This window comes from Engystomops pustulosus, chromosome 5 (assembly GCF_040894005.1).
Source record: "Engystomops pustulosus chromosome 5, aEngPut4.maternal, whole genome shotgun sequence".
In the NCBI taxonomy this organism is placed as follows: Eukaryota; Metazoa; Chordata; class Amphibia; order Anura; family Leptodactylidae; genus Engystomops; species Engystomops pustulosus.
This window is the reverse complement of record NC_092415.1, coordinates 203,066,249-203,078,266: the sequence shown is the minus strand read 5'-3', so window position 1 is coordinate 203,078,266 and position 12,018 is coordinate 203,066,249. Positions and strand designations below refer to the sequence as shown.

Genomic DNA, 12,018 nt, shown 5'->3' with positions numbered 1-12,018 from the left:
TTTTAGATAGCATTGACATGGTGTGTAGGGATCGGTTTATTTGTCCAATGATTGTTAGATAGATAGTGAGAAATAATATATATAGATAGGGAGAGCTCTAGTGGATATACCAATGAATGGTGACTTGGAAGTCAGCCAACAGTAGCACATTGCTACATCACTGATCACAGTTATAGCAACTATGTTGCAAAACTAACGAAAACATTAATGATTCAATAAACCAGAACCAATTTACTGGCGACATCTAGGGGTTCTCCCTATATTGAATTGAAAGGATAGACAATTCCACTCTAACTGGACTCACTTACAAACAATAATAGATTTTTAACTGTGTGTTTTCAAATAGGTTTAAACAATTCAATTAAGACTTTTTATTTGTTTGAACACATTAAAAGTTAAGTTTTAGACCAATGGGTCTCAGTGAGGTCCCCAGGGACCTTTTTTGTAAATAATACAGGATAATAATAATAATAATCTTTATTTATATAGCGCCATCAAATTCCGTAGCGCTTTACAAATCATAGGGGACATGTACAACTATATTACATTACAAAGAACAAACAGTCATATGGAACAATAGGAGTGAGGGCCCTGCTCACAAGAGCTGACAGTCTATGAGGATGAGGGGGTGACACAAGAGCTTACAGTCTATGAGGATGAGGGGGTGACACAAGAGCTTCCAGTCTATGAGGATGAGGGGGTGACACAAGAGGTCGTATAATGGTCCAGCCATTCTTTATAAGGGAACAATATAAAATAATTTAATAAATAATTTAATAAACAACGATATTGCTGCTTGAACCAGCCATCAGCCGCCATCTTATTTACAGGGTCCTAGGTGAAAAAGACTGCAGAGAAGCCTGGAGCTTGGTATATATCAGCTGTTTGCCAGATAACAGATGGGAGATAGGATGAATTAGTAAAGGGAGAGTTGACATTTTAAGCAGTTAGCGAGTGTGATAGGCTTGCCTAAAGAGATGGGTTTTAGGAGCACCTTTGAAGCTTTGGAGGGTGGGTATTAGTCTGAGAGTCTGGGGAAGAGCATTCCAGAGAATTGGTGCAACTCGGGAGAAGTCCTGGATACATGCATGGGAGGTTCGAATTACGGTAGAGATTAATCTAATGTCACTGTACTGTACTGTACAGGATGTAACTCGGGATCAGTACAGGATAAGTAATGTCATGTATGTACACAGTGACTGCACCAGCAGCAGAATAGTGAGTGCAGCTCTGGAGTATAATACAGGATGTAACTCAGGATCAGTACAGGATAAGTAATGTCATGTATGTACACAGTGACTGCACCAGCAGCAGAATAGTGAGTGCAGCTCTGCAGTATAATACAGGATGTAACTCAGGATCAGTACAGGATAAGTAATGTCATGTATGTACACAGTGACTGCACCAGCAGCAGAATAGTGAGTGCAGCTCTGGAGTATAATACAGGATGTAACTCAGGATCAGTACAGGATAAGTAATGTCATGTATGTACACAGTGACTGCACCAGCAGCAGAATAGTGAGTGCAGCTCTGGAGTATAATACAGGATGTAACTCAGGATCAGTACAGGATAAGTAATGTCATGTATGTACACAGTGACTGCACCAGCAGCAGAATAGTGAGTGCAGCTCTGGAGTATAATACAGGATGTAACTCAGGATCAGTGCAGGATAAGTAATGTCATGTATGTACACAGTGACTGCACCAGCAGCAGAATAGTGAGTGCAGCTCTGCAGTATAATACAGGATGTAACTCAGGATCAGTACAGGATAAGTAATGTCATGTATGTACACAGTGACTGCACCAGCAGCAGAATAGTGAGTGCAGCTCTGGGGTATAATACAGGATGTAACTCAGGATCAGTACAGGATAAGTAATGTCATGTATGTACACAGTGACTGCACCAGCAGCAGAATAGTGAGTGCAGCTCTAGGGTATAATACAGTACAGGGTATGTACGATGAGGTGCAGTCAGTTTATAGACGCTGCTCTTGTTACCTTTATCAGATCTCTGCCCTCGCTCCCATCTTCCACCACGATGACTTTTGCTCGGCCTTTGCGCTCATTATCCCGGATGCCGTTGGCGAGCTGCGATGCTTTGATGCGTTCATACTTGTTGCACTTCTCTCCGCACCATTGAAAAATTTCCTATGAAAAACATTGAGACATTAGGGGTCGGGTCTAAATTGGTGTTGAAAATGGTTTCATGTTTCCTTCTAGGCATCGCCCTCTTATCTAGAACATCACTGACCGTTCTAGAAGGAAATTCCGCATATTTTTTGAAATATTAACAATCTATAAATGTATAATTTATTAACAGTTTTTACGACGCGTTGAAGGTTCTGAGAGAAGTGTGAAAATTCTTTCTCCTGCAATAAGGAAACCTGTACATTTTCTGTGGGTTACTATGGTGTCGTTTTTGCAGTGTCAGTAATCGAGGTCGGGATCCGTAGTCCAATATCATTGACCCCAATAAAACACGGGACACGTTCTACTAATCTGTGATACATAAACTTTTACTTTAAGTTAATCGGCAACTGTAAAATCATTGTATACTTGTAAGGTTTCAGTATCTCTATATCGTGTAGTATAAATAGTGCCGCCCCTCTACTCACCGCGCCAACATCAACAATGAAACAGTCACCAGTGTTAAAGCTCGACCAACTGAAAGGAACTTCTGTAGCTCGGATCATTCTTCTGCCCTTGATGTGTAATAGTCGGCGAGCACTGAGGTCATTGGTTACTACATGTGTGAAACCAGAGGCCACTCCACCAGCCTGAGGGCAGAATATCATGTTATAGCGCAGTATTATAGTAGTTATATTCTTGTACATAGGGGGCAGTATTATAGTAGTTATATTCTTGTACATAGGGGGCAGTATTATAGTAGTTATATTCTTGTACATAGGGGAAGTATTATAGTAGTTATATTCCTGTACATAGGGGGCAGTATTATAGCAGTTATATTCCTGTACGTAGGGGGCAGTATTATAGCAGTTATATTCTTGTACATAGGGGCAGTATTATAGTAGTTATATTCCTGTACATAGGGGGCAGTATTATAGTAGTAATATTCCTGTACATAGAGGGCAGTATTATAGTAGTTATATTCTTGTACATAGGGGGGAGTATTATAGTAGTTATATTCTTGTACATAGGGGGCAGTATTATAGTAGTTATATTCTTGTACATAGGGGGCAGTATTATAGTAGTTATATTCTTGTACATAGGGGGCAGTATTATAGTAGTTATATTCTTGTACATATGGGCAGGATTATAGTAGTTATACTCTTGTACATAGGAGGCAGTATTATAGTAGTTATATTCTTGTACATATGGGCAGGATTATAGTAGTTATATTCTTGTACAAAGGGGGCAGTATTATAGTAGTTATATTCCTGTACATAGGGGGCAGTATTATAGTAGTTATATTCTTGTACATAGGGGGCAGTATTATAGTAGTTATATTTTTGTACATAGGGGGCAGTATTATAGTAGTTATATTCCTGTACACAGGGGGCAGTAATATAGTAGTTATTTTCCTGTACATAGGGGGCAGTATTATAGTAGTTATATTCTTGTACATAGGGGGCAGTATTATAGTAGTTATATTCCTGTACATAGAAGGCAGTATTATAGTAGTTATATTCTTGTACATAGGGGGCAGTATTATAGTAGTTATATTCCTGTACGTAGGGGGCAGTATTATAGCAGTTATATTCTTGTACATAGGGGCAGTATTATAGTAGTTATATTCCTGTACATAGGGGGCAGTATTATAGTAGTAATATTCCTGTACATAGAGGGCAGTATTATAGTAGTTATATTCTTGTACATAGGGGGGAGTATTATAGTAGTTATATTCTTGTACATAGGGGGCAGTATTATAGTAGTTATATTCTTGTACATAGGGGGCAGTATTATAGTAGTTATATTCTTGTACATAGGGGGCAGTATTATAGTAGTTATATTCTTTTACATATGGGCAGGATTATAGTAGTTATACTCTTGTACATAGGAGGCAGTATTATAGTAGTTATATTCTTGTACATATGGGCAGGATTATAGTAGTTATATTCTTGTACAAAGGGGGCAGTATTATAGTAGTTATATTCCTGTACATAGGGGGCAGTATTATAGTAGTTATATTCTTGTACATAGGGGCAGTATTATAGTAGTTATATTCTTGTACATAGGAGGCAGTATTATAGTAGTTATATTCTTGTACATAGGGGCAGTATTATAGTAGTTATATTCCTGTACACAGGGGGCAGTATTATAGTAGTTATTTTCCTGTACATAGGGGGCAGTATTATAGTAGTTATATTCTTGTACATAGGGGGCAGTATTATAGTAGATATATTCCTGTACATAGAAGGCAGTATTATAGTAGTTATATTCTTGTACATAGGGGGCAGTATTATAGTAGTTATATTCCTGTACGTAGGGGGCAGTATTATAGCAGTTATATTCTTGTACATAGGGGCAGTATTATAGTAGTTATATTCCTGTACATAGGGGGCAGTATTATAGTAGTAATATTCCTGTACATAGAGGGCAGTATTATAGTAGTTATATTCTTGTACATAGGGGGGAGTATTATAGTAGTTATATTCTTGTACATAGGGGGCAGTATTATAGTAGTTATATTCTTGTACATAGGGGGCAGTATTATAGTAGTTATATTCTTGTACATAGGGGGCAGTATTATAGTAGTTATATTCTTGTACATATGGGCAGGATTATAGTAGTTATACTCTTGTACATAGGAGGCAGTATTATAGTAGTTATATTCTTGTACATATGGGCAGGATTATAGTAGTTATATTCTTGTACAAAGGGGGCAGTATTATAGTAGTTATATTCCTGTACATAGGGGGCAGTATTATAGTAGTTATATTCTTGTACATAGGGGGCAGTATTATAGTAGTTATATTTTTGTACATAGGGGGCAGTATTATAGTAGTTATATTCCTGTACACAGGGGGCAGTATTATAGTAGTTATTTTCCTGTACATAGGGGGCAGTATTATAGTAGTTATATTCTTGTACATAGGGGGCAGTATTATAGTAGTTATATTCCTGTACATAGAAGGCAGTATTATAGTAGTTATATTCTTGTACATAGGGGGCAGTATTATAGTAGTTATATTCCTGTACATAGAAGGCAGTATTATAGTAGTTATATTCTTGTACATAGGGGGCAGTATTATAGTAGTTATATTCCTGTACATAGAAGGCAGTATTATAGTAGTTATATTCCTGTACATAGGGGGCAGTATTATAGTAGTTATATTCTTGTACATAGGGGGCAGTATTATAGTAGTTATATTCCTGTACATAGAGGCAGTATTATAGTAGTTATATTCTTGTACATAGGGGGCAGTATTATAGTAGTTATATTCCTGTACACAGGGGGCAGTATTATAGTAGTTATATTCCTGTACATAGGGGGCAGTATTATAGTAGTTATATTCTTGTACATAGGGGGCAGTATTATAGTAGTTATATTCCTGTACATAGAAGGCAGTATTATAGTAGTTATATTCTTGTACATAGGGGGCAGTATTATAGTAGTTATATTCCTGTACATAGAAGGCAGTATTATAGTAGTTATATTCTTGTACATAGGGGGCAGTGTTATAGTAGTTATATTCCTGTACATAGGGGGCAGTATTATAGTAGCTATATTCTTTTACATAGGGGACAGTATTATAGTAGTTATATTCTTGTACATAGGGGACAGTATTATAGTAGTTATATTCCTGTACATAGGGGGCAGTATTATAGTAGTTATATTCTTGTACATAGGGGCAGTATTATAGTAGTTATATTCTTGTACATAGGGGGCAGTATTATAGTAGTTATATTCTTGTACATAGGGGGCAGTATTATAGTAGTTATATTCCTGTACATAGGGGGCAGTATTATAGTAGTTATATTCCTGTACATAGGGGGCAGTATTATAGTAGTTATATTCTTGTACATAGGGGGCAGTATTATAGTAGTTATATTCCTGTACATAGGGGGCAGTATTATAGTAGTTATGTTCTAGTACATAGGGTGCAGTATTATAGTAGTTATATTCCTGTACATAGGGGGCAGTATTATAGTAGTTATATTCTTGTACATAGGGGGTAGTATTATAGTAGTTATATTCATGTACATTGGGGGCAGTATTATAGTAGTTATATTCCTGTACATAGGGGGCAGTATTATAGTAGTTATATTCCTGTACATAGGGGGCAATATTATAGTAGTTATATTCCTGTACATAGGGGGCAGTATTATAGTAGTTATATTCCTGTACATAGGGGGCAATATTATAGTAGTTATATTCCTGTACATAGGGGGCAGTATTATAGTAGTTATATTCCTGTACATAGGGGGCAGTATTATAGTAGTTATATTCCTGTACATAGGGGGCAATATTATAGTAGTTATATTCCTGTACATAGGGGGCAGTATTATAGTAGTTATATTCCTGTACATAGGGGGCAGTATTATAATAGTTATATTCTTGTACATAGGGGACAGTATTATAGTAGTTATATTCTTGTACATGGGGGGCAGCATTATAGTAGTTATATCCCTTTACATAGGGGGCAGTATTATAGTAGTTATATTCTTGTACATAGGGGGCAGTATTATAGTAGTTATATCCCTTTACATAGGGGGCAGTATTATAGTAGTTATATTCTTGTACATAGGAGGCAGTATTATAGTAGTTATATTCTTGTACATAGGGGGCAGTATGATAGTAGTTATATTCTTGTACATATGGGGCAGTATTATAGTAGTTATATCCCTGTACATAGGGGGCAGTATTATAGCAGTTATATTCTTGTACATAGGGGGCAGTATTATAGTAGTTATATTCTTGTACATAGGGGGCAGTATTATAGTAGTTATATTCTTGTACATAGGGGGCAGTATTATAGTAGTTATATTCCTGTACATAGGGGGCAGTATTATAGTAGTTATATTCCTGTACATAGGGCCAGTATTATAATAGTTATATTCTTGTACATAGGGGGTAGTATTATAGTAGTTATATTCCTGTACATAGGGGGCAGTATTATAATAGTTATATTCCTGTACATAGGGGGCAGTATTATAGTAGTTATATTCCTGTACATAGGGGGCAGTATTATAGTAGTTATATTCCTGTACATAGGGGGCAGTATTATAGTAGTTATATTCTTGTACATAGGGGGCAGTATTATAGTAGTTATATTCTTGTACATAGGGGGCAGTATTATAGTAGTTATATTCCTGTACATAGGGGGCAGTATTATAGTAGTTATATTCCTGTACATAGGGGGCAGTATTATAGTAGTTATATTCTTGTACATAGGGGGTAGTATTATAGTAGTTATATTCTTGTACATAGAGGGCAGTATTATAGTAGTTATATTCTAGTACATAGGGTGCAGTATTATAATAGTTATATTCTTGTACATAGGGGGTAGTATTATAGTAGTTATATTCCTGTACATAGGGGGCAGTATTATAATAGTTATATTCCTGTACATAGGGGGCAGTATTATAGTAGTTATATTCCTGTACATAGGGGGCAGTATTATAGTAGTTATATTCCTGTGCATAGGGGGCAGTATTATAGTAGTTATATTCTTGTACATAGGGGGCAGTATTATAGTAGTTATATTCTTGTACATAGGGGGCAGTATTATAGTAGTTATATTCCTGTACATAGGGGGCAGTATTATAGTAGTTATATTCCTGTACATAGGGGGCAGTATTATAGTAGTTATATTCTTTTACATAGGGGGTAGTATTATAGTAGTTATATTCATGTACATTGGGGGCAGTATTATAGTAGTTATATTCCTGTACATAGGGGGCAGTATTATAGTAGTTATATTCCTGTACATAGGGGGCAATATTATAGTAGTTATATTCCTGTACATAGGGGGCAGTATTATAGTAGTTATATTCCTGTACATAGGGGCCAATATTATAGTAGTTATATTCCTGTACATAGGGGGCAGTATTATAGTAGTTATATTCCTGTACATAGGGGGCAGTATTATAGTAGTTATATTCCTGTACATAGGGGGCAATATTATAGTAGTTATATTCCTGTACATAGGGGGCAGTATTATAGTAGTTATATTCCTGTACATAGGGGGCAGTATTATAATAGTTATATTCTTGTACATAGGGGACAGTATTATAGTAGTTATATTCTTGTACATGGGGGGCAGTATTATAGTAGTTATATCCCTGTACATAGGGGGCAGTATTATAGTAGTTATATTCTTGTACATAGGGGGCAGTATTATAGTAGTTATATCCCTGTACACAGGGGGCAGTATTATAGTAGTTATATTCTTGTACATAGGAGGCAGTATTATAGTAGTTATATTCTTGTACATAGGGGGCAGTATGATAGTAGTTATATTCTTGTACATATGGGGCAGTATTATAGTAGTTATATCCCTGTACATAGGGGGCAGTATTATAGCAGTTATATTCTTGTACATAGGGGGCAGTATTATAGTAGTTATATTCTTGTACATAGGGGGCAGTATTATAGTAGTTATATTCCTGTACATAGGGGGCAGTATTATAGTAGTTATATTCTTGTACATAGGGGCAGTATTATAGTAGTTATATTCTTGTACATAGGGGGCAGTATTATAGTAGTTATATTCCTGTACATAGGGGGCAGTATTATAGTAGTTATATTCCTATACATAGGGGGCAGTATTATAGTAGTTATATTCTTGTACATAGGGGCAGTATTATAGTAGTTATATTCTTGTACATAGGGGGCAGTATTATAGTAGTTATATTCTTGTCCATAGGAGGCAGTTTTGTAGTTTTAAGCTATTATATAAGTTATATTTAAAAGTAGCTTTTTTCCTTTGTAATATTTTATTTACCTGATACTTGATGCCGACTTTAAAATAACCCAGAAACGTGGTGCTCTCCAGCCCTTGCAGTTCCCGGTATTGTACTGCGGCTCCCCCCAGGTGGTCGTCCATCTGTACAGTAAATATGGCGGCGGCCGTGCTTTCATCCTGAGTGCATTCACTGCCTGGAGAGTTATATTAGGTTATTACCTGCAGTTACATTATGTCATCTTTAGGTTTTTCTTTGTCCTGGTCCTATATCATAATACATTGGTCAAGGCAGATTGGTTTGTTGGCACAAGTCTTTGTCTAGTGCCCATGATGATCTAATAGTTTTCGACAAAGTGGGGCCCTGGGCAAAAGTAGAAGTCCCCCCCCCCACACACACACACAAAAAAAAGAGGAACTTTAACTTTAGTTATCACTTTGTAGTTACACACAGTTGTAGGTAAGTGTCTTTAATATGGGACTGTAGGAGAACTTTATAGGAGAGAGACAGATGGTGGGTAGATGGATGATGGGAGATAAATATGAAAGATTCATAGATGCATAAATTTAAAGTAGATTATATATAGATAGATCTGTGAGATAGATGGAGTAAAAGAGAGATAGAAGATTAATTGATGGATATATAAATAGGTAAGCAGGTAGACATAAAATATAACAGATGGGAGATAGATAGATAGATAGATAGATAGATAGATAGATAGATAGGAGATAGATAGATAGATAGGAGATAGATAGATAGATAGATAGATAGATAGGAGATAGATAGATAGATAGATAGGAGATAGATATGAGATAGATAGATAGATAGATAGATATGAATAGATATATAGATAGATAGAAGATAGATAGATAGATAGATATGAGATAGATAGATAGATAGATAGATAGATATGAGATAGATAGATAGATAGATAGATATGATATAGATAGATAGATAGATATGAGATAGATAGATAGATAGATATGAGATAGATAGATAGATAGATATGAGATAGATAGATTGGAGATAGATATGAGATAGATAGATTGGAGATAGATATGAGATAGATAGATTGGAGATAGATATGAGATAGATATTAGATAGATAGATATGAGATAGATAGATAGATATGAGATAGATAGATAGTTGTGAGATAGATATGAGATAGATAGGAAATAGACAAATTATAGGGGATGGATAACTAGACAGGTAGATGATTGATATATAGACAGGAGATAGATGAGAAGCATCTTCACCCGGGCATCAACCAAGGAGTATACATCCTCTGCCCACAAAAGTCCACATGCATGGGGCCCCTTTAGGACAGGGGGCCCCAGGCAAATGCCCAGTTTTCCGGCACCCTAACGCCGACCCTGGCTGTGGAGAGTCATGCACTTCTTTTATATATAACATAATGGGGCAGATTTACTTACCCGGTCCATTCGCGATCCAGCGGCGCGTTCTATGCGGAGGATTCGAGTCCGGCCGGGATTCACTAAGGTAGTTCCTCCTCCATCCACCAGATGTCGCTGCTGTGCTGAATGCACTGAAGTTCACCGTCCTACCCTTGGTGCAGGTAAGCGCAAGTCAATCGACACTTTTTTTAAAAAAAATACTGCGGTTTTTCCAAATCCGTTGTTTCTTTTTTACAGCCATGCAACCTGATTTCCGTTGCGTGCATGCCGGCGCCGATGCGCCACAATCCGATCGCGTGCGCCAAAATACGGGGGCAATTCAGGGAAAATCCGCGCAAATCGGAAATATTTGGATAACAAGTCGGGAAAACGCGAATCGGCCCCTTATTAAATGACCCCCAATATGTACCATAAAATTAAGACAAAAAGTGATGCATGGAAGTCTATTGTGTCATCTCATTAAGTGAGATTGGCCAATTCCTCCTATTTTTATTGCATCCATGAAATATCTCATATTCTTGGCTATTAGTCCGCTACGGCTCAGACAAACATCTAGAAGTCTATTGGACTTGGATCCTAAACTTTACTTGTGGAGATAAGGGGAGACAGACAAATATGATAACCAGTTATCTCCGCGGCTCAATGTCCCATCGGATGGATTGGGAGCCAAGTTTTACGGAACGAAGGGCAGATCGAATCTCAGAGTCTCTCCTAACAAAGGAATCTCCTAGATAATAGGGATTTCACCTGAAAAGGAAAATCCTTGCAGCTTCCTGCTGGAAATAGCCGCACACCTGTCCATGGATTGTATCTGGTACCACAGGTCGGCCTCATGGATGTGATTGAAGCTGAGCTGCACTACCAGATACAACCATGGGCAGGAGTGGCGCTGTTTCTGGATGGAATCAAACAACCCTTTATTCTCATCCTGGTACAACCCTTTTAACAAAAAGGTGCTGATCCAAGAGCAGAAGGTCATAGGTCCACTCAATGGGGCAGATTTACTTACCCGGTCCATTCACGATCCAGCGCCGCGTTCTCTGCGGTGGATTTGGGTCTTCCGGCGATTCACTAAGGCAGTTCCTCCGCCGTCCACCAGGTGGTGCTGCTGTGCTGAAGTCCGCCGAGGTCCGCCGGAGTACACAAGCCTATTCCTGGTGCAGGTAAGCGCGTGTCCAGCGACACTTTTTTTAAAAAAAATGCGGCGGTTTCTCCGAATCCATCGAGTTTTCGTTCGGCCAAGCCCCCCCCCAATTTCTGTCGTGTGCATTCCAGCGCCGATGCGCCACAATCCGATCGCGTGCGCCAAAAACCCGGGGCAATTCAGGGGAAATCAGCGCAAATTGGAAATATTCGGGTAACACGTCGGGAAAGCGCGAATCGGGCCCTTAGTAAATGACCCCCAAAGTCCGTGCTGTGGATAGGGGATAATAATGAAATTTGGGCCACCCCCTTTACACCCATTCTCCCATGTCAGAAATACATCACCACTTACCGAGCCAGAAATGCAGGTCATACGCCTTATACAGAGGCATCACCACCGTCCTGAGCACCAGGTAGGCATCTCCGATATAGAAGTTCCCGTGCTGCTCCTTAGGGACCTCCACCAGCCTCATCTTCTCGATCCTCCAGATCTGGAGTCCGGCTTTCTTACCTGCCTTCTCAAACTCCTTCTGATCCATGATGGGGCAATCCCTGTGATCGCCTGCGGATACTGCAGATACAATGATGTCT

At 38.2% G+C, this 12,018-nt stretch overlaps 1 protein-coding gene across 1 annotated transcript in view; it reads right to left on the bottom strand.

Moving 5' to 3' along the window:
• Nucleotides 1-12,018, bottom strand: part of LOC140133791 (scinderin-like) — a 28,981-nt gene extending 16,963 nt beyond the window's left edge. Inside the window, exons 1-4 of the mRNA XM_072154382.1 lie at nucleotides 11,780-12,018; nucleotides 8,911-9,065; nucleotides 2,617-2,778; nucleotides 2,000-2,149 (exon numbers count right to left, since the gene is read on the bottom strand). Coding sequence (XP_072010483.1) covers nucleotides 2,000-2,149; nucleotides 2,617-2,778; nucleotides 8,911-9,065; nucleotides 11,780-11,966 — 654 coding nt within the window. The 5' untranslated portion in view covers nucleotides 11,967-12,018. The remainder of the gene's footprint in view (nucleotides 1-1,999; nucleotides 2,150-2,616; nucleotides 2,779-8,910; nucleotides 9,066-11,779) is intronic.